General features: G+C 41.3%; 2 protein-coding genes across 3 annotated transcripts in view; both read left to right on the forward strand.

Annotated features, from left to right (window-relative positions):
• Positions 1-23481, forward strand: part of TSNARE1 (t-SNARE domain containing 1) — a 565931-nt gene that overhangs the window by 295699 nt on the left and 246751 nt on the right. For both annotated transcript variants that reach the window (XM_067467251.1, XM_067467252.1), the window contains 3 exons: positions 2931-3021; positions 19790-19864; positions 22983-23039. In XM_067467251.1, the coding sequence (XP_067323352.1) occupies positions 2931-3021; positions 19790-19864; positions 22983-23039 (223 nt within the window). The remainder of the gene's footprint in view (positions 1-2930; positions 3022-19789; positions 19865-22982; positions 23040-23481) is intronic.
• LOC137096905 (uncharacterized) lies at positions 6174-7905 on the forward strand. Its single transcript, XM_067467250.1, has 2 exons — positions 6174-6401; positions 6789-7905. The coding sequence occupies exon 2, from the start codon at positions 6844-6846 to the stop codon at positions 7858-7860; it is 1017 nt and encodes a 338-aa protein (XP_067323351.1). The 5' UTR covers positions 6174-6401; positions 6789-6843; the 3' UTR covers positions 7861-7905.

Below are 23481 nucleotides of genomic sequence, written 5' to 3' on the forward strand. Positions count from 1 at the left end.
CACCACCGGGGGCTCCATATCTAAAATAGGATCTCCAAAATCTAAATAGGGACCTTAAAATTGGACCAAAACTATTAGAATCCAACGAAAACAAATGGAAAAGTCTAGATTTCAGCCACAAATCCCCAATATGTCTGTCTGTCTGTCTGTCTGTCTGTCTGTATATCTATCTACCTATCTCTCTCTCTCTCTCTCTCTCTCTCTCTATCTATCTATCTCTCTATCTCTCTATCTCTCTTACAGTATTTATATTCCACCCTTCTCATTCAATGCCATTAGACATACAGCACATATAGACAGACACAGAGGTAATTTAACATTCCAGCTTTCCAGCTTCAAGGGGCTTGCTTGATTCTGGCCACAGGGGGAGCTGTTGCTTCAGCGTCCACTTGTGACAACAAGTCCTTGATGGAGTACTTCCTCATTCTTATGTACACTGCTGGAAGTTTTTATGGTGTCATAAATTAGTTAATTTAGCCTACCCGCATAAATTGGTACCTAAAATTCCTACTTGAGAGATGTCTTTCAAGCTGCATAGGTCAACAGCAAGCCAGACTATTAATGGTTGAGAGCTTACTCCAACCTGGGCTGGCTTCAAACTCATGACCTCTCAGTCAGTAGTGATTTATTGCAGCTGGTTACTAACTAGCTGTGCCACAGCCCGGTCCTAAGAGATTGGGATGCCTTGTACTTCCCAAGCTGCATTACTGAGCGAGTATAGTATACCTCACTCAGCAGTACTGAGCAGAAAAGAACCTTGCAATTATTGTTGATCATACATTGAACTTGACTCAACAATGTGATGCTACAGAAAAGAAGGCAGTTTTTTAGCCTTCAATAGAACTATAGTTTCCAATGTAAATTAAGTCATAATCTCATTCTATTCTGAGGCTAGTGTACTTTGAACATATCATGCAATGACTTCACTTGCTGGAAAAGTCATAGCAGAAGTACATGTAAAAAGGGATTTAGGGTTATTGGTGATTATAAAGTGAACATGAACCAAAAGTGTGATACTGCAGCAATTTATTTTTATGTATTTATTTGTTGTGTCAGGACAACCAGTCAAATTATATTACATTTCTAACAAAACAAAGCAAACAAACAGACAAAATACAAAAATGTGTGAGTTTGGTAGTTGATTAAATGTCCTTTGACCAGTATCTGACCACTTGGAGTGCCTCTGGTGTTACTGCAAGAAGGTCCTCCATTGTGCATGTGGCAGGGCTCAGGTTGCATTGCAGCAGGTGGTCAGTGGTTTGCTCCTCTCCACACTCGCACGTCGAGGATTCCACTTTGTAGCCCCATTTCTGAAGGTTGGCTCTGCATCTCGTGGTGCCAGAGCGCAGTCTGTTCAGCGCCTTCCAAGTCGCCCAGTCCTCTGTGTGCCCAGGGGGAAGTCTCTCATTTGGTATCAGCCATTGGTTGAGGTTCTGGGTTTGAGCCTGCCACTTTTGGACTCTCGCTTGCTGGGGTGTTCCAGCGAGTGTCTCTGTCGATCTTAGAAAACTATTTCTAGATTTAAGTCATTGACGTGCTGGCTGATACCCAAACAGGGGATGAGCTGGAGATGTCTCTGCCTTGGTCCTTTCACTATTGGCTGCTACTTCCCGGCGGATGTCAGGTGGTGTAATACCGGCTAAGCAGTGTAATTTCTCCAATGGTGTAGGGCGCAGATACCCCGTGATAATGTGGCATGTCTCATTCAGAGCCACATCCACTGTTTTAGCGTGGTGAGATGTGTTCCACACTGGGCATGCATACTCAGCAGCAGAGTAGCACAGCGCAAGGGCAGATGTCTTCACTGTATCTGGTTGTGATCCCCAGGTTGTGCCAGTCAGCTTTCGTATGATGTTGTTTCTAGCACCCACTTTTTGCTTGATGTTCAGGTAGTGCTTCTTGTAGGTCAGAGCACGGTCCAGAGTGACTCCCAGGTATTTGGGTGTGCTGCAATGCTCCAGTGGGATTCATTCCCAGGTGATCTTCAGAGCTCGGGATGCTTCTCTGTTCTTGAGGTGAAAGGCACATGTCTGTGTTTTAGATGGATTAGGGATCAGCTGATTTTACCTGTAGTAGGCAGTAAGAGCAATGAAAGTGAATGTTATTTTAGCCTGCATGGTTTCCAAGTTCAGCAATGTAATATACTATATTCAGCACTTGTCAGACTTCCTGTGGAGCACTACATTCAGTTGTGGACACCTCATTTTAAGGAGGATGTAACCAAGTTGGAGTGGGTTCAGTGAAGGGTAACAAGGGCAATAAGAGGTATGGAGGACACAAGAAATGAGAAGAGGTTGAAGGAGCTGGTCGTGTTCAGCCTGATGAAAAGAAGACTGGGGGGTGATACCAAAGCTGGAATAATCCATTTCACAGTATTTCTGGTTTGTATTTATGAGTATGAAACCGAGAAGCAAACCAATTCATTAGAATGGCAATATCAGATGAGAGTTCTGCAGACATAGTTGGCAGTTATAAAGACAAATGAGTGGGTCTCAGAGCAAATCAAGCCTGGACTCTATCTGGAAGGTATGATGAATGAACCGAGGTTGTCATACGTTGGGCATATCATGAGAAGACATGAATCATGAGGAGACATGACTCAGTCAAGGAAGTCACCACCCTGATCAGAGCAGGATAGCTGATGATATGGTGAGTTGGAGGTCTTTCATTCATAGGGTCACAATGAGCCAAAGTCCTTGTAAGCCTGGACCTCTTCTGAACTCTCTCAAGTCCCATGCCTTTGAGTTTGCAAACATTTTATGTATATACACGAAGCAAGAGAGGTTGCATGAGCCAAAGAGCTGTCTTATAAGATTTTATGATAATAACACTTCTTTCTTGGTTTTTGACACGAGCATCCCAGACTTTCATGGAAGGAAGGCCCTTGAAAATATTGTTAACCTTTGTTTTTAATTGTTTCCTTTGTAAAGGCACACAACACAACAAGAGACCAACAAAACCATTACGACGTGCACAAATGCTATCCGACAGTTATCTGAGGTCATCCGAGGTTCTTCCAGGGTAAGTGACCTTTGAGACTATTCAGTTAAATTCTCAGTGATTTAAAGTAGTATCTACCCAACTAAAATAATAGAATAATAGAGTTGGAAGAGACCACATGGGCCATCTAGTCCAACCCCTTTCTGCCATGCAGGAAAAGCACAATTAAAGGACCCCCAAAATATGGCCATCTAGCCTTTCATTAAAAGCCTTCAAAGAAGGAGCTTCCACCACACTCCAAGGCAGAGAGTTCCACTGTTAAACTGCTCTTCTTAGGGTCAGGAAGTTCTTCCTAATGTTCAGATGGAATCTCATTTCCTGTAATTTGAACCCATTGCTCCTAGTCCTAGTTTCAAGGGCAGCAGAAAACAAGTCTTCTTCCTCTTGGCAAAATTTGTTGAGAAGGGTTTGGTCTGTTCCAGCCATGTGCAAACCTTTGCCCTACAAATGTTTTGGACTTCAATTCCCATAACTCCTAACATCTGGTAGGCCAATGTTTGCCATGCTTGGTCTATTCCTTCTTCTCAGGTTGAAAGAGTGTGGATCACCCAATGGGTTTCCATGGCCAACTGGAGATTTGAATCCTGGTTTCTTGGTGTCCTAGTCCAGTGCTCAACCCAGTGCCCCATGATGGCTCTTGGGTGTTCTGCTTACTTGGCAAAATAACAGGTCTAGCCACAGAGGTATCCTCCTAGTAATATACTAGGTCCTTGATTGCAACTCTGGGCAAAAGTATGATAGCTAGGATCCAACACTATGCTGCTTGTACAATGCGGGTTAGAATTAATTAAGGGAAGATGTGTATGAGACAGCGGAGCAAATGAGAGGCACAGCTAAAACAGGATAGCAGTGCAGTAATTGAACTCATGTTCAACAGGATAAGAGTGAAGTAATGTTTTGAGTTAATGTCAAATGATAAACAACGGCTTACGAAGACGGTAAACGGGATAGAAATGTTTCCTCTCCCCCTTTCTGGTGAACAATGTTGCCACGACTCTGACACAGCTGCGTCTCTCATTCATTGCACTGTCTCATGCACATGTGCCCCTCATTAATTCAGGCCCACATTGCGCAACCAGTGTAGGGTCCCAGCTATCATACTTTTGCCCAACTCTGTGGTAACTGCTGTGAAAATGATGTATAATCCTTTGGAAGACCTGGCAAATTCACAGAGATACAATTTTTCAGAGTGTGGGTAAATATAACCACATATACGAATTCTTTGGCTACAGGAAGCTTCTCATAATACAATCACCCAAGAAGATGGCAGTAGCTGTCCTCTCCCTATTGGAACGCACACATGAGACCATTCAAGAATCCAGACTCACGCCATTTGTAGCAGTGATTGAGATGACTGCTGGAAAAAAAAAACTAAGCCCTACAAGCAACAAATTAGGAAACAGGGCAGACTTGAAGAAGCAAAGATTGAGAGTTATGATACAACCTTGTTGAAGAGATGGAGCAGTCTCCATCAAATATGGAGCAGTCTGATTTTCTACACAAGAACCAATGAATGCATACAGCAACAAGAGATTCCACCTAAACGTTAGAATCAACTTCTTGTCTGTGGGAACTGGAAACTGACAATAAGACAGTCTGCTTTCGAGGGTGGTTGATTCTCTCTTTAAACAGAAGTTCGATTACCTTTTGTTTGGTTGTGCCTTAGGTCTCTTCCACACAGTTGTATACAATCCACAATGACCTGAATTATATGGCACTGTGGACTCAGATAATCCAGTTTAAAACAGATATTGAGGATTATCTGCCTTGTTATTCTGGATTGTATGGCTATGTGGAAGTGCCCTAAATTGTGTATTACCACATGGCAAGGGGGAAGGTGTGTGGTTTAAATGGCCCTTACAACTCCCTTGTGATTCTGTAAAAAATCCCTTTGTTCTTATGGTAGCACAGGATTCCCTACTATAAACAAAGTAACTGAACCCAATAAGGAGCCTTTAGAAAAACTGCATCAGAGTCTAGCTGCAAACACACACGCACACTACCACCACCACCACTACCACACCCATGTAGAGGCAATGGACTGTGGGATTATTGAGTTACCAAGTGAAAGCCAAGGTGAGATGAAATGAAATATTTCTTTCCAAGACCTTTTATCGAGATGCAAGAAATTGGTTGCTTTTCGTACATCTGGAGACATTTTCCGTGACACAAATTGGCTCCAGTGGGAAGTCAAATGAAGACAAGCAAAAATAGAAAAAGAAAGAAAGCATTGCAGTTTCTGACACAGGAATGCCATTTCCATCTGTGTTGGGACTGCAGCAAAAGCAACAATTGGAGCACAAGAGAGTAGAAAAAGGAGCCCTCAAAAAAGTGAAAAGAATGTTATTTAGGAAACAAAGACTATGCCTAACTCCTGCACCGAAAACACAATGTGTTTTGAAGCACATAGAGTTGCACAACAGTTGTACTATGGGTTGTTGTAGGTTTTTCCGTGCTATATGGCCATGTTCTGGAGGCAATTTTTCTCCTGACGTTTCGCCTGCCTCTATGGCAAGCATCCTCAGAGGTAGTGAGGTCACTACTACCTCACTACCTCTGAGGATGCTTGCCATAGAGGCAGGCGAAACGTCAGGAGAAAAATTGCCTCCAGAACATGGCCATATAGCCCGGAAAAACCTACAACAACCCAGTGATTCCGGCCATGAAAGCCTTCGACAATAAGTTGTACTATGCCTTTTGTTATTGTGTTGTGATGTGCAAGGAAAAGTTCAGCGAGCATCAATGTGAAATACACAAGAAGTGCAATAAACTGTTGGTCCCAACCTCAAATGGGATTCCCTTAGTTCACTGTTGGGGTCCTGAAAAATTTCGTAACAATAAAAATCTTCTGAACACCATCTAGAGCAGTGGTTCTCAACCAGGTGTTTTGGCTTACAACTCCCAGAAATCCCAACCAGTTTACCAGATGACCTAGAGGCTGTTTTAAAACATTTACACTTATCTGCTGTGCAGTGTTTCCAGTGGGCTCTGCTGAAGATGCTTCAGCTGTACTTTATAAAATGAAAAATCAGTCTGTTTAGCAAGCCTTGCATTTGTTTCTTATTAATGCTTGGCTTTGTATCTGTTTTGTTTATCTAAATATATGGGATCATGTAAAAAAGGGATCAGACAAAAAGGGATCACAAGTGAGAAAGTTTGATACTTCCGGGTTGGGAGCGGAGAGAGGCAGCAGCATGGAGCCGGAGCTCCGTGAAGAATCGTGAGCGGTGAGAGGAGAAAGCAACTTTTTCCTCACAGATTCCTTATCTTCGGGCGAGACAGAGAAAGGAGAGTTGGTCTGCAGAAAATCACTTTGTCTGATCTCAAAGTGAAGACAGCTCCCGCCGCGATATTGTCCTCTTCGCTACGCTCTCAACATCCAATATATTCAACAGATTCAAGTAAGACTGCAATATTTGCTTTTTAAAGTACACTATCCACGTGGTGTTCTTACGAAGGAAACCTGTCAAAGTCTGTCTCCACATTCCTGCTTGTAAAGTTTACGATCCTTAATTGCCTTAAGTGTCTCCCAAGAAGAGCCATTAAGCTGTTTGCTACAACAGTAAATCTTTGAAATCTTGCTCTGTGGTTTGACAGGAGACAGCAAAACCTTAAAGGCCAGATCTACATAAGATCTATATAAGCAGAAAACAGACTGAGCTTTGCTTTCTTCTCTTTAAAAAAAAATGGCAAGATGATTAAAATGCTTAAAATGCAACTGAAAAAGATGGTGGGCTGAACCCAGCTTCTCTTCCGCCCCTTCTCAAGCACGTCTCCATCTCTCTCAGGCAGATAACACTGCTGCAGCGACCTTGAACAAACGCTCATAAACTACAATCAATTATGGATAAAGGGTCACCGCGGACGCCCAAGGGACCAATCTCCTCCTACGCGTCTGCAGCGTCAACAGTGGTGACAGAGAAGGCAAAAAAACCCAGTCAGTCTCAAGAGAAGACGCTTTCAGAAATTAAAGCTATGTTTGTGGAACTTAAGACCTCAATGGAGGCAGTTACCAAAGAACTGAAACAGATCTCTGAACGCCAAGAAAAGACTGAGGCAAAAGTGAACAAACTGGACACTGATCAGAAACTTATTAAAAAAAGGCTTGAAAAAACAGAAGGGGCTCAACAACTCTTTAATGATAAGCAAGAAAGTATGTTGGATAACATGGCCATGCTAGAACTCAAACTTGCTGATAACACTCTAAGATTAAGAGGGATCCAAGAGGGGGAAGAAGGTGACAATCTGAAGTTGTTTATAAGTAAATTGTTGGCAAACCTTTTGGGGGAGGATGACCTCTCAGTGATGATGGATTCCATATCTGCATGCTACAGAGTGAGTTCTGCAATAGCAAAACAAAAGAAACTCCCCAGGGACTGCATTGTGCAATTTGTCACAAGAATATGCAAAGATATTATTTTGAAGAAACAATATGAATCCCCCATTATAATAGGGGGAAAGAAAATTTTGATGCTAAAAGAGATCCCTGGAAGGTTCTTGAAAAAAAGGAAAGACTTTGCTTTCCTAGTGAGCAAACTCAAACAGAAGAAGATATCCTTTCGATGGCTCTACCCTCAAGGAGTGGCCTTTTACTACAAAACCAAGAGACATTCTATTTCTGATACCATGAAGGCTGAGCAGTTCTTAAGAAAATATCACAAGGACTTTGACGCTGAAGAAGACTCCCAGCAGGAAGAAGAAAGACAAAAGAGACAAGGACATGGCAGAAATAAGAAAGAGAACTTGGGGCAAAACCATCAGTTCCATACAGAAGAAGAGAAGGAGCCAGAGCAGGAGGAGGAGAAAGAAACGCCAGCTGTTCCAGAAGAAGAGAAAGAAGAAGAGAAAGAAGTTGGGTAGCAGTGGACTCTGTTTGAGAAAGTTATATAAGTTATATAAGTTTATCTAAGGGGGAGACGGGGGCGGGGGGCGGGGGGAAGCAGGGTAATTATAAAATGCACTGTTAAAATGGGCACCAAATCTCTGAATACTATTGTTTGGAATACGAATGGCTTAAACAGTGGATCAAAGCGTAAGAAAGTATTTCATTTCTTGAAGAAAATTAAGCCTGATATAGCTTGTTTAGTGGAATCCCACATGGTAGAAAAGGATATACATCTATTGGGGCAAGAAAGACTGGGCCAGTTATTCACCACTTGCAATTGTAAGAAAACCAATGGGATTGCAATATACATTAAGAAAATGCTGTACCCTGAAGTAATTTTCTCAGATAAGGAAGGCAGGATTCTTATAATCAAGGTTCTCATCCAGGGTAAATCAGTTCTCATAGTAGGTATCTATGCCCCCAATACCAAACAAAGTGAATTTTACAAGACACTTGCGGGTATACTTGCCGAATATGGTGAAAAAGATATGATTTGGCTAGGTGACTTTAATGGGGTCATGGATACAAAGTTAGATAGGAGTAATAGAATAAAAAAAGACAAGAAAGAAGGCAGATTACCGGGTGCTTTTTTGAAAGAAATACATCAATGGGATATGTTCGATATCTGGAGAACTCTCAATCCAACTGGGAGAGAATTTACATACTACTCCCACAGACACAAATCAGCCTCCAGAATTGATATGGTATTTGGTACAAAAGACATCATCTGCAGAACAGAAAAGATAGAGATCCTAGCAAGAACATTTGCAGACCATAATCCGATTCTATTGAAACTAAGAAAAGAAAATAGCAACAGGGGGGGCTGGAGAATGAACGATTATATTTTGAGGATACAAACACATAGAGATAAAATTGGAAAGGAATTAAAATACTACCTGAAAGACAACACCAATGATAACCTAGAGGATAGGGTGATTTGGGAGGCTGGAAAAGCTGTAATAAGAGGGGTATTAATTCAGCAAAATTCAATTTGGTACAAAGGTAATAATAAAAAGCAACTAGAGTTATTAGTCAAGATTAGAGGAAAGGAAATAGAGCTGGAGAGGAAAAGAGGGCAGCGAAAGGAAATTCTGGCAGAATTGAAAAACTTACACCAGCAATATGACCTCTTGATTGCTAATGATATTGAGAGGAAAATCAGGTACAATAGGTACAACTTCTTTGAGAATGCAAACAAGCCAGGCAAATTTCTTGCCTGGCAGCTGAAAGGTACAAAGAAATCCCAACTGATTACCAGAATAAGAAACAATGGTGAGACAATTACAAACTTGCAGCAAATCCAGACAATTTTTGAAAAATATTACTCAAAGCTCTACAAAAAAGAACAGGAAGATTTAGACAAGACCATTCAATTTGTTAATGAGACCAAGATTGTAAGATTAACTGAAGCAATGAAAGCTAATCTAGATAGATTAATTTCACCAGACGAACTAATGGAAACAATAGATAAGATTAGGCCACATAAAGCTCCTGGCCCAGATGGTCTTTCCCCACTCTATTATAAAACATTTAAAGAAGAGCTGACACCATTACTGGTGTCTGTAATGAATAAAGTCTTGGAAAAAGGCGAGATTCCAGATTCTTGGAAAGAATCCACAATTGTACTAATCCCAAAATCAGATAAAGACCTAGACCAAATTAAAAATTACAGACCCATCTCGCTTCTAAATTGTGACTATAAATTATTTACTACAATCTTGGCAAACAGACTCAAACAGACATTAGCAGAAATCATTCATAAGGATCAAGCGGGATTTCTACCTAATAGATACCTGAGCCAAAATGTCAGAACAATTCTGAATGTTTTGGAGGTAGCGGAGAGCGACCCCAATAAAGATTTAGCATTGTTTTTTTTGGATGCGGAAAAAGCTTTCGACCAGGTCAGCTGGGTTTATTTGGAAAAGGTCTTGGATTTATATGGGGTGGGCCATCGCTTTAGAAAAGCAGTGGGGGCAATATATTCTAAGCAATCTGCTAAGATAAAAATAAATGGACAGCTGACAAAAGCCATAGATATACAGAAAGGGACTAGACAAGGCTGTCCACTCTCGCCATTACTATTCATTTTGGGATTGGAAATTTTGAGTATAAGAATTAGGGATGACAATGAAATTGAAGGGTTCAAAGTAAAAGGCCAGGAAATCAAAATCAGAACATATGCAGACGATATGGTTTGTATTTTATCTAATCCAACACAGAGCGTTCCAAAATTATTAGAGGTAATCAAATTGTATGGAGAGGTTTCGGGTTTTAAAATAAATAAAGATAAATCTAAATTTATTACAAAAAATTTAGACACTAAAATTATTAGGAAATTAGAGGAAGTGGCTAACTGTAAAGTAGTCCCGAAGATAAAATATTTGGGAATAACTATCACAAGCAAGAACATTGACTTGTTTCAAAATAATTATGTGAAGACATGGTCGGAGATCAAAGGGAATTTGAACAATTGGCAAAAGCTACCATTAACATGGCTGGGCAGGATTGCAATTATTAAGATGATGATACTTCCCAAAATGCTTTTCTTTTTTCAAAGCATACCTATTATTAAAGGGACTAAAATTTTCAATTTGTGGAAGAGGGATATCACGAATTTCATTTGGGCAGGGAAAAAAGCCAGGATTGCTTACAAAAATTTAATTGATACCAAAGAGAGGGGAGGACTAAATTTACCAGATTTAAAAACCTACTATGAGGCCGCCTGCATGAGCTGGCTCAAAGATTGGATACAATTCCGGAACATAAATCTACTAAATTTAGAAGGACATGGAATCAGATATGGATGGCATTCTTACCTCTGGTATGAAGGAGAGAGATTAAATAAGGCATTCAATAAACATGTAATTAGGGGAAGCTTAATAGATGTTTGGAAAAGATACAAATTAGGGATGGAATCCAAAACACCCCTGTGGCTGAGGCCAATAGAAGCCATTGGGAGACCCACCTGCAAGGATGATGTCAGAACATACGGGGAACTACTTATCAGGTCCAATGGCCAATGGGCACTGAGGGGAAAAGACGAATTGGGTATTAAAGATTGGTTCCGATATCATCAATTATACGATAGATTCAAAAAAGACGAGAAGAGGGGATTTGCTTCCAAAAAATCAGATCTGGAAACTATATTAGATAAAGGGGAAAAAGGATTAATAGCCAGATTATACAAATATATTCTACACTATAATTTGGAAGATAATCGTGTTAAAACCCCCATGATCTCATGGGCAAAAGATTTAGGGAGAAGCATAGATTTTGACATCTGGGAAAACCTGTGGAACAATGGATTTAAATTTACAGTGGCAGCTTCAATTAGAGATAATGTATATAAAATGTTCTACAGATGCTACATAACTCCAGCCCTCCTAGCCAAAATGGACAAGTCACAAACAGGATCCTGTTGGAGATGCAAAAGAAAGAAAGGGACTTTCTTTCACGTATGGTGGTCGTGTGAACTGGTGCAGATCTATTGGAAAAGAATAATAAAGGAAACAAATAAAATGATTTACAACAAAGTAAAAAAGAACCCAGGGATGTGCCTATTAGGGATATTCAGAGACAGCTTAGAACAGCCAGAGAGAGAAATCTGCTTGTACAGCTTTGCGGCTGCACGCATTACAATTGCCAAAAATTGGAAAGGGGAGAAAACATTAAGCATCAAAGATTGGAAGGATAAATTGTGGGATTATGCACAAATGGCTAAGATTTCAAGCAATTTGAAATATGAAAATAATGAAATATTTGAAAGAAACTGGAAGCTGGCCTTAGCATATTTGACGGGAGAGCTAAAGAAATAAAAACAAGAGGAATTTATTGAATTAGAAGTATAGAGGGTTAAATAAGTTGTGCATAAATCCTGCGTGGATTAGTGACGGAAGTCAAGGTGGTGGGTAGCACTGGGGGTGGGTGGAGGGGTAACTGTATGGAGGGTTGTTTGTGTATGTGTGTTTGTTTGTGTATGTGTACATTTTTGCAACATATATGGTTGGTGTATTATCTTTTCAAAATAAAATTTAATTAAAAAAAAAAAAAAACAAGTGAGAAAGTTTAAGAAGTCCTTCAATAGACAATCATATTGGCTGTAGTTGCACTCAACTTTCACGAAGGCTTAGACTACCAGCCTCGTTCTCACAGTTATTCTTCAAAATGTTACAAGATCCCTTTGTGTACTGGAGTCCTATTTATTTGTCGTGTCAGAGCAACCAGTCCATTATATATTACATTTCTAACAGAACAAAGCAAACAGACAGAAAAATACACATCTTGTGAGTTTGGTAGTTGGTTAAATGTCCTTTGACCAGTATCTGGCCACTTGGAGTGCTTCCGGTGTTGCTGCAAGAAGGTCCTCCATGGTGCATGTGGCAGGGCTCAGGTTGCATTGCAGCAGGTGGTCAGTGGTTTGCTTTTCTCCACACTCGCATGCCGAGGATTCCACTTTGTAGCCCCATTTCTGAAGGTTGGCTCTGCATCTCGTGGTGCCAGAGCGCAGTCTGTTCAGTGCCTTCCAAGTCGCCCAGTCTTCTGTGTGCCCAGGAGGGAGTCTCTCATTGGGTATCAGCCATTGGTTGAGGTGCTAGGTTTGGGCCTGCCACTTTTGGACTCTCGCTTGCTGAGGTGTTCCAGCGAGTGTCCTGGAACATGGAACTGGAGTCCTGGAACATGGCATCTAAACCTATCGCATTATGGGAAACATTTTGCAAATTAGAATCATTTTGCAGAATATGGTTTAATTATACTAATTTGCAAAACATCTCCCATAATGCCATAGTTTTAGAAGTCACATTCCAGTACTCAAATATTCAAAGGCATCTTGTAGCACTTTGGAGTCCTTTTGCAGATTAGAACAGTTTTGCACAATGTGGTTGAAGTGTATGAACACAACTCTTAAAGGTGATACAACTCCTGATAATAATAATTTGTTGGTTTCCACTATATACTCATACAGGTCAACCTCATATGTTGTAGCCTGGTCAGATTCTGAGTGCTCAGAAGATGAGGAAAGGGGATTGTGGGATAGATTCGGAGGGCCAATAAGGGGATAGAAGTGGCCTGGAGAGAGTTGTTTTGGAATCTCCTGCCAGTTCCCATTCCTCTCACACCAGCTTTTCTTCTCTTTATCTCTAAGCCACTGGGAAAAGCAAGTCTGTCTCTGTTGTAAGCAATATTGGATCTCATGGAAATCTGCCAGAAGTGCAAGCTGAGAGAAATGTTGGAGATGCATATTTGTCCAGATCAAGGCACTTGGAGCTTCAGAGGCAGAGCGCACTACAGAGACAGACTTGCTTTTTCCAGTGGCTTAGAAATAAGGAGAAGAAAGGCAGGTGTGAGAGGAATGATATCATGGGAGGGATTGAAGCCTTTTAAGTGGTTTTCTGCTGATACAATCATGAATCATTGTATTCAGCTGAGCAGCCCTTGGTTTCTAGTCCTACGTTTGTGCATTCATTTTTTTTTTGTCGTGTCAGGAGTGACTTGAGAAACTGTAAGTTGCTTCATGTATTCAAGTTTCTAGGTTTGTTCTTGTTTCTAGTTTCATGTGTAGCATAGGTTGCCTGCCTTGGATTCATGCTATCATGTTTATTAGGACTGGGCGGTTTCGTTTTGTTAATTCGTAATTCGTTAAAAATTCGTTATTTTTTATATAATGAAGCAATAACGAACCATTCTGGAGCAACTTAAAAACAAAACCAATTTTTAAATTCGTTTCGTAAATGCTTTGGATTCGTTATGTATTCGTTTCGTTATCGTTTTGAGGTCGTTTCGTTATTATTTCCGCATGTCTGGGGCAAGTTTTATAGTTGTTTTTTGTTTAATTAGTGAAAAAAATTACAAAATCACACCAACAGTCAACAACAGAGGGAGAGGGAAGCTTCAGAAGTTCCCCCTGTCCCATTTGGAGGTTTTTTTAGTGTATTGCGAGGTCGCGTCCGCCATTAACGAATTGATTCGTAATTGTTTCGAAATTGTTTCGTTAATGTTTTGTAATTTTTTAAACATTTACGAAATTTCGTAAATATCAAACTTTTTAAAAGAAAAATTTCGGAATTCTTTTAAATATCGAAACGCAAAACACCCCAAAAAACGAATCGATTTTAGAAACAATTTTTTCCGTTGTTACCCAGGCCTAATGTTTATGGGTATATCAGTGACTCTTAAGGCTGTATTTGAAAGAATTTTGAAATCTTGGCTATCTTGGAAATAACTTTTTGGTCTTTGATTCTCCTTTTTTAGATTTGTTTATTTCTTATATACACTTCTCTTAATAAACTTTTTACTTACTGGATTACCTGGACAGAGTGTGGTTTGTGGTGAAAAGGTGTTTCAGGGCTCCAGTGCAACAATATATAAGTCAAGAGCAGATTTGGGGGTTGAAATTAAGAATTTTGATATGGCCCATGGATTTGTGAGCCATTCTTTAGAGAAGGAAAAGCACTAATACTGTTTCCAGAAATCAGTTGCTTATGACTGGCAGCTCCATTTATCCAGCTAGGCATTTTAGAAAAAAAGACCATGGTGGAGACAGTAGAAGTGGTTGGTACTTCTTGTTCTTACTCCCATGACAGATTAAGCTCTTTCCTTTCTCAGATTTACTCAGAGAAGGAGGTGGTTCCTTCCAAGATAGGAGTGAAGGTACTTGTATTGACTCCTGGATAAGTCAACCCAGGTGTTTGGGGTTGATATTTTGACTAAATGTTCTAGACTTATACATGAATATAAAGGGTAGCTTTGCTCTGTAACAGTAGTTCTCAACCTGTGGGCCCCTATATGGTTTGGCCTTCAACTCCCAGAAATCCTATCAGCTGGTAAACTGGCTGGGATTTTTGGGAGTTGTAGGCAAAAACACCTGGGGATCCACAGGTTGAGAACCACTGTTCTATCGGATGGGATAATAGTTTGTTTTTTTAAAGAATGTACAAGCAAGTGCATCTCTAAACTACAACCACCATCAGTGTTGTCAGCCTGTTGAATCAATAGATCACTTTGCTTGTGTTTGGTTTGATTTCTTTTCTTAATGCTGCCACATATTGATTTCTCTGTGGCACCTGAATGAAGAGCGTAGAAGTAAAAATAAAAAAAATCTATAGTTTGCATTGCCCAAATAAAACAAAACTTGTATAATAGGCCTATACATGTTTATGCAAAAGTCGTTGTATTCCTTGGTAAGGGTTGAGTGCACCTACAGGTTCACAATACTAGTGTAAACATTAAGAAGAACCTCTTGGTAATAGGAGCTGTTTGAGAGTGAAATAGACTGCTTTAGAGGATTATGCACTCTCCTTCTTTGAAAGTGTTTAGACAGAAGTTGAATAGCCATATTTAAGGATTGCTTTGATAGTATATCATTGCTGAGCTTGGAACCCCATTTTTTGGCGGTGACCAGGGGAGCATTTGCACAGTTAAAATTTGTGTGCCAGCTCCACCCATTGAGAAGTCTGACTTGGCCACGGTGGTCCATGCTTTGGTTGCATCCTGTATAGACTACTGCAACGTGCTCTACATGGGGTTGCCTTTGAAGACTGTTCAGAAGCATCAAATGGTCCGGCGGGCGGCAGCCAGGTTACTAACAGGAGCAGCGCTCAGGGAGCACACAACCCTCCTGTTGTGTCAGCTCCACTGGCTGCCAATTTGCTACTGAGCACAATTCAGAGTGATGCCTTTAGCCTATAAGGCACTAAATTATTCTGGCCCAGCTTACCTGTCCGAATGTATCTCCTCCTATGAACCATCTAGGAGCTTAAGATCGTATGGGGAGGCCCTGCTCTCGATCTCGCCTGCCTCGCAAGTGCGATTGGCAGAGACAAAGGACAGGACCTTATCACTGGTGGCCCCCAGCTATGGAACTCCCTCCCTGGGGATATTACATTGGCCCCCTCCCTCCTGACTTTCCAAAAAAAGTAAAGATCTGGCTCTTTGAGCAAGCTTTTGAGAATGCAGCGGAATAGATAACACAGAACTATGAATGATGGACATGGAATGGCCAGACGATGTTACTGTATAATGTTTTTAAAAAGATGACACTGATGATTATATGCTTTAACGGTTTTTATATATGTTTTATATTGTAATGTGGATTGTTTTTAATGGCACTTTTATGAATGCCTGACATCGAATTGTGCCAATCTGTAATTTGCCTTGAGTCGCCGCATGGCTGAGAAAGGAGGGCTATTCATATTGTGTGTGTGTGTGTGCGTGTGTGCGCGCACGCGCGTGCATACACACACACACACACACACACCCTAGCTTTCCCCTGCCACGCGTTGCTGTGGCTCACATGGGGGTTCTGTGTGGGAGGTTTGGCCCAATTCTATTATTGCTGGGCTTCAGAATGCTCTGTGATTGTAGGTGAACTACAAATCCCAGCAACTACAACTCCCAAATGTCAAGATTCTATTTTCCGCAAACTCCACCAGTGTTCACATTTGGGCATATTGAGTATTCTTGTAGAGTTTGGTTCAGATTCATCATTGTTTGAGTCCACAGTCATCTTTGGATGTAGGTGAACTACAACTCCAAACCAAAGGACACTGCCCATCAAACCCTTCCAGTATTTTCTGTTCGTCATGGGAGAACTGTGTGCCAAATTTGGTTCAATTCCATTGTTGGTGGGGTTCAGAATGTTCTTTGATTGTAGGTGAACTATAAATCCCAGGAACTACAATTCCCAAATGACAAAATCATAATTTTTTGAGTGATGGTCACTCCTTGTGTTGTGAGACGTTTTGTTGCCAAATTTGGTGTGATTTCGTTCATTAGTTCTTTTGTTTTTAAGGTACTCATTATGCACAGAGCGTTTTTATATATATAGATGGCAGAATGGGGTTTGACTGGATGGTCCTTGGGGTCCTTTCCTACACAGTGATTCAAAGTACAGAAGGCAGTAGAAAAAGCGGAAGAACACTTTACTGCCAGATTGATTCAATAAAGGAAGCCACCATTCTGGGTTTATCAGACTTTGTGAATCCAGCTGATGGACAGGACTCTCAGGTCACCTCGAGTCAATGCCTATTTCAGTGGTTCTCAACCTTCCTAATGCTGCGACCCCTTAATACAGTTCCTCATGTTGTGGTGACCCCCAACCATAAAATTATTTTTGTTGCTATTTCATAACTGTAATGTTGTTACTGTTATGAATCGTAATATGGGATAGGGGTTGGGTTTGATTTTGTCATTTGAGAGTTGTAGTTGCTGGGATTTATTGTTCACCTACAATCAAAGAGCATTCTGAACTCCACCAACAATGGAATTGAACCAAACTTGGTACACAGAACACCCATGACCAACAGAAATTACTGGAAGGATTTAGAGTGCATTGACCTTGAGTTTTGGAGTTGTAGTTCATCTACATCCAGAGAGCACTGCGGACTCAAACAATGATGGATCTGGACCAAACTTGGCATGGATACTCAATATGCCTAAATGTGAACACTGGTGGATTTAGGGGAAAATAGACCTTGACATTTGGAAGTTGTGGTTGCTGGGATTTCTAGTTCACCTACAATCAAAGAACCTTCTATACCCCACCAATGATAGAATTGGGTGAAACTTCCCACACAGATCACCCATGACCAACAGAAAACATTGTGCTTTCTGATGGTCTTTGGCGACCCGTCTGACACCCTCTCGCGACCCCCCCCCCCCGGGGTCCCGACCCCCAGGTTGAGAAATTCTGGCCTATTTGATAAGAAATAACAATCTGAAAGTAGAGTTTTCCTCTTACAGTGTAAGCATGGAAATGCTCCTCAATATTTATTCCCTGGCAAAACATTCCTTTCCCTGGTTGCTTGGGATTATATCCCTTCTGTGTCTTGCTTACAGTCATTCTGTGAATTACATAGCTGTGTGACACCTTTCTTACTGTCCTGCGCTTTTTGTTCAGTCATACACATCTGATCAGCATATTTTAAATGCAATCACGATCTCCCTGCTTATGTCTCTTTTCCTATTCATTCCTCACACAATATAAATAACAATCAGTGCTCCCCATCATCTATCTATCTACACTTGCTCTCTGTATGCAATTTTATCATTCAGAAGCGTTTTGTCCAGGACTACGAGCCCTGGCAGCGGATTCCTTTTCCGGTGATTGCATTTGCAAGAGTATTTGTCAGCTGCACACAATGGAATGTCCTTGCATCTTCGCCCTGCCACTGCAATGAAACAGGACTTTGTGATTCACTTTCACAATGGCATGATGTTCTTAATGAAAGAAAACTGACACCAAGGCGTTAAATCTTGTTTACTGAGAATAGCAATTTGTTCAGTGGGAGCCATAGATCGGAGGAAATATGGCCCAGGCAAGCCCTCAAAATGGCACAGGCCCATGAATCAAATTGAAAGGACAGTAAAACACACCTGCCAATAACATAAAATATCTAAATTAAACCAAACACGAGCACTTAAAGGCAGCAGATTAGCACAGCCAACAGGTTCAATGCATGAAAGACCTTGCGAAACAATTAAAAAATGTCCTTATCAAAGTGTTACCCATTGGGTTTTGTTTTATCTTGTCCTTCTATACCAGCGTTTCTCAACCGGGGGGTGGGGGGGTGGGCATGAGGGTGTTTCAGAGGGGTAACCAAAGATAATCAGAAAACGGGTTGTTGTAGGTTTTTTCAGGCTATATGGCCATGGACTAGAGGCATTCTCTTCTGACATTTCGCCTCCTCACTACCTCTGAGGATGCTTGCCATAGATGCAGGCAAAACGTCAGGAGAGAATGCCTCTAGACCATAGCCATATAGCCCGAAAAAACCTACAACAACCCAGTGACTCCGGCCATGAAAGCCTTCAACAATACATTATCAGAAAACATTTATTTCTGATAGTCTTAGGAACCCCTTTGGCAGAGAAGTCTGAAGATCTCTCAATCTGTCCTTCTCTTCCTTTCTGGAAAAAGACAGTGGCGAATCCTCCCACCAAAAGTCCTCCTCCGCTGTGATTGGCCATCCTTTCAACTGGCCTCTCAGCAAAGAGGAAGGGTGTTTTGAAGACTTCAAGTGGGGAGGGGAGAGAAGGCGTGCTCGGCGCATGGCAGCATGGTGCACATGTGTGAGGCAAGGGAGAGCATGTGAGGCTAGAGGGAAGCTCCATCCAGTGAGTCCCTTCAAGGCATAGAAGTTCTGTGTGGGAAGTTTGGCCCAATTTTATCATTGGTGGGGTTCAGAATGCTCTTTGATTGTAGGTGAACTATAAATCCCAGCAACTACAATTCTCAAATGTGAAGATCTATATTCCCCAAACTCCACCAGCATTTAAATTTGTGCATATTGAGTATTGGTACCAAGTTTGGTCAAGATCCATCATGATTTGCATCCACAGTGCTCTCTGGATGAAGGTGAACTATAACGCCAACACTCAAGGTCAATACCCACCAAGCCATTCCAGTATTTTCTGTTGGTCATGGGAGTTCTGTGCCACGTTTGCACCAATTCCATCATTGGTGGAGTTCAGAACACTCTTTGATTGTAGGAGAACTATAAATCGCAGGAACTACAACTCCCAAATGTCTAGGTCCATTTCCCCCAAATTCCACCAGTGTTCACATTTGGGCATATTGACTATTCATGCCAAGTGTGATCCAGATCTATCATTGTTTGAGTTCACAGTGCTCTCTGGATGTAGGTGAACTACAGCTCCAGAACTCAAGGTCAATACCCACCAAACCCTTTGAGAAACAGTAATTGGACCAAGATCATTAGGAGATATTCATAACTGAGAAGGTTCAAAGTCATGTCTCCCCATAGACTTTATATGCTTGAACTTATGTTCAGTTTAGGGCTCAGAGTTTCCCTGAATTGCATTATCTGTGAATGACTGATGACACAAACATAAAGACCCCTTTTCCTGTGTTAATAGTGTTTGTTTTTATCTTTTTGCTTTATGTAGCAAGAGCGGCTTCAGCTGGACCGCCTGAAGAACCAACTTTCTGATGCCATTCAGCGGTATGGGACCGTTCAAAAGGTAAAGAGAGATTCCCAGGTTGTTCCTTTGGTATATATAAATTGTGTTGAAATGGAGGGTACACAGGGATTTAAAGAGTACTCACAAATGTCATTGTCCTTGATGCAAAAACGGTTTGTAACAGAGTGAGATGCCATTGGGACTTTTTGAAAAACATTTGTTTGCTCAACTTAACTTTGACTTCAGTTTGCTGTTAAAAATTCTAACTTTTAATGCAAAATAGTTGCATTTTTTTAAAAAAAAACTCAATTTTTTCACAGAAGAGTCCTATAGTTCAAAAGGCATCAAATCATGTGCACAACAATGCTCACAATCTTGCCTAATTGGGGTAAAACTTTTGATAATATCTTTGTTTGATGCTAGAATTAATATAGAATGATTTTTATAGAATGTTCTCCCCATTGTTCATTCGTTCAGTCGTCTCCGACTCTTCATGACCTCATGGACCAGCCCACGCCAGAGCTCCCTGTCGGCCGTCACCACCCCCAGCTCCCTCAAGGTCAGTCCAGTCACTTCAAGGATGCCATCCATCCATCTTGCCCTTGGTCGGCCCCTCTTCCTTTTTCCTTCCACTTTCCCCAGCATAATTGTCTTCTCTAGGCTTTCCTGTCTCCTCATGATGTGGCCAAAGTACTTCAACTTTGTCTCTAGTATCCTTCCCTCCAATGAGCAGTCGGGCTTTATTTCCTGGAGGATGGACAGGTTGGATCTTCTCGCAGTCCAAGGCACTCTCAGGACTTTCCTCCAGCACCACAGCTCAAAAGCATCGATCTTCCTAAATCAATATGTGAAATCACAACATGAACTAGGTTTGCAAATCATGACTTCAACATTGCATTTCACAAACTAGATCACAACTAGCCAGCCTATATAATTAGGACAGAATTCAGAACGATCTTGACAGATTAGAGAAATGGGCCAAAATTAACAAAATGAAGCTCAAAGTGACAAATGCAAAATACTCCACTTAGGAAGAAAAAATGAAATGCAAAGATACAGAATGGGGGATGCATGGCTCAAGAGCAGTACTTGTGAAAAAGATCTTGGAGTCCTCGTGGACTACAGGTTAAACATGAGCCAACAATGTGATGCTGCAGCAAAAAATCCAACAGGATTTTGGCCTGTATCAATCGGAGTCTAGTGTCTAGATCCAGGGAAGTCATGCAACCCCTCTATTCTGCTTTGGTTAGACCACATCTGGAATATTGTGTCCAATTCTGGGCACCACAATTGAAGGGAGATGTTGACAAGCTAGAATGTGTCCAGAGGAGGGCGACTAAAATAATCAAGGGTCTAGAGAGCAAGTCCTATGAAGAGTGGCTTAAAGAGCCGAGCATGTTTTCCCTGAAGAAGAGAAAGAAGGCTGAGAGAAGACAGGATGAGGGTCATGTATAAATATGTGAGGGGAAGTCATGGAGGAGGGAGCAAGCTTGTTTTCTGCTTCCCTGGAGACTAGGACGCGGAACAATGGCTTCAAACTACAAGAAAGGAGATTCCATCTGAACATGAGGAAGAACTTTCTGACTGTGAGAGCCGTTCAGCAGTGGAACTCTCTGCCCCAGAGTGTGGTGGAGGCTCCTTCTTTGGAAGCTTTTAAACAGAGGCTGGATGGCCATCTGTTGGGGGTGCTTTGAATGCAATTGTCCTACTTCTTGGCAGGGGGTTGGACTGGATAGCCCATGAGGTCTCTTCCAACTCTATGATTCTATGACATTTCCCATTTATTTTTTGACCACAATTCTGTTTAAGTACTTCAGTACTTATTTCCAAATCACATGGTTAGTGCTTCTGCAATTTCTCTCAGGGCTGAAATTATGTGTCTACAAACAAAGAGAGATTATGAACTTGCCATGGTTGATGTTGGCTACTTTTGGTGGGTACGGCTTCCAGGTGGAATACTTGATGTGCCTCCTGCACCTTGGTCTTGAAGAAGGTCAGGAGAAGATACCATACAGCTCATAGAATCATAGAATCAAAGAGTTGGAAGAGACCTCATGGGCCATCCAGTCCAACCCCATTCTGCCAAGAAGCAGGAATATTGCATTCAAAGCACCCCTTACAGATGGCCATCCAGCCTCTGTCTAAAAGCTTCCAAAGAAGGAGCCTTCACCACACTCCAGGGCAGAGAGTTCCACTGCTGAAAGGCTCTCACAGTCAGGAAGTTCTTCCTCATGTTAATCTCAGTCATTCAAATGATGGTACTTACATCATCTCTTACATTCCAAGCTCCAGTGTTTGGCCACAGCCTTGTCCTCCCAACATGACTATTGCTGAAGCATGGGAGGAGGACATCCAGAAGACCACCAAATCTGTGATTGTTATTGACATCACATAATATTTCTGTTTACTTATCACTACTGGGAAAGAAGCTGTGTTGGAAGGAGCTGGGTACAGCTAAGAGTTGAAACTTGGACTATAGCTTCATCCCTCCATGGAGGTGAACAGGTCCTCCTCATCCTGTTCCACAATCTGTCCACACTTAAAGTTACAGGAAACCACTCCAACCTGGACACCTGAGTGGCAGGAAATTCCCCCTTTGAAGCCTTAAAGTTGAGGTTGCTAGCTCATGACCTATTGGTTTCACCTGCTTTCCAATATTGCCATTTTGCAACTCTGGGAAAAATGCAACCACTTGGAGAGTTGACCCAAAAGCTTCAAAGTAATACTGCTACCTCCCAAAGAACTTCCTTTACTGAATTACATATTCTACCTGAAGCTAAACATGTGACATTCTACCTGTGCATTTGGTTTTAAATGAATTACAATGTGCTGGAATTGCCTATGGCCTTCCCTTCCCCTTTTCTGAATGGCCTGGGTGTGTCTGGAGACTTTTCGACGTGACAAATTGCCACTTTCCCACACTTCACCTTTAAAATATAGTCTTTGCTTTCCATAATCCTGCCATCCTTGAAGTTGACATGACTTTTAGTTTCTCAAAAGCCTAGTACTTTTTCCCCAAAGCACAGCCCCTTGTTTCCAAATCAAATGGCTAGTTTACTTCCATCTCGTTTGATTCCTCCCCCTTCCCAAAGTATATTATGAATAAGCAAGATTCTGGTGCATTTCTTTTCAGCTCCAACCTGTAATTCTACCATTATTTTTTTCCCCATATTGGCAGAAAATTGCAGAGAAGTCCAAAGCCCTGCTCCCCAAAGGACAGAGAAGTAGGAAACAGGTAAGTGTTGTGTTTCTTTATCTGGTGGTTACCATGAATTCTCAACAAGTGAGCCAGCCTCTAATTTCCTTCACAACATTACCAAACAATGTTTTTCATGGTGGAAGATACTCCTTTGTAGATGGCTCACTCCTTTACACACATATCTCCTTTCTCTTTGAAGCAGGGTAAAGAGAAAACCAGGGTGCATCTACACTGTCAAATTAATGCAGATTGACACCAAGTCAATTTCAAAACTTCAAAGTTCAATGGAATCAAGGGAAGCTATAGTTTTACAAGGACTTTAGCCTTCTCTGCCAAAGAGTGCAAGTACTGCACCAAACTACAACTTCCAGAAACCCATACCATTGAGCCATGGCAGTTAAAGTGTTTCAAACTGCATTCATTCTCCAGTAAATATTCCCACAAAGGTGGAGACTCTATGAGGACAGCTTCCCATAGA

This window comes from Anolis sagrei, chromosome 4, assembly GCF_037176765.1.
Source record: "Anolis sagrei isolate rAnoSag1 chromosome 4, rAnoSag1.mat, whole genome shotgun sequence".
Taxonomy (NCBI): domain Eukaryota; kingdom Metazoa; phylum Chordata; class Lepidosauria; order Squamata; family Dactyloidae; genus Anolis; species Anolis sagrei.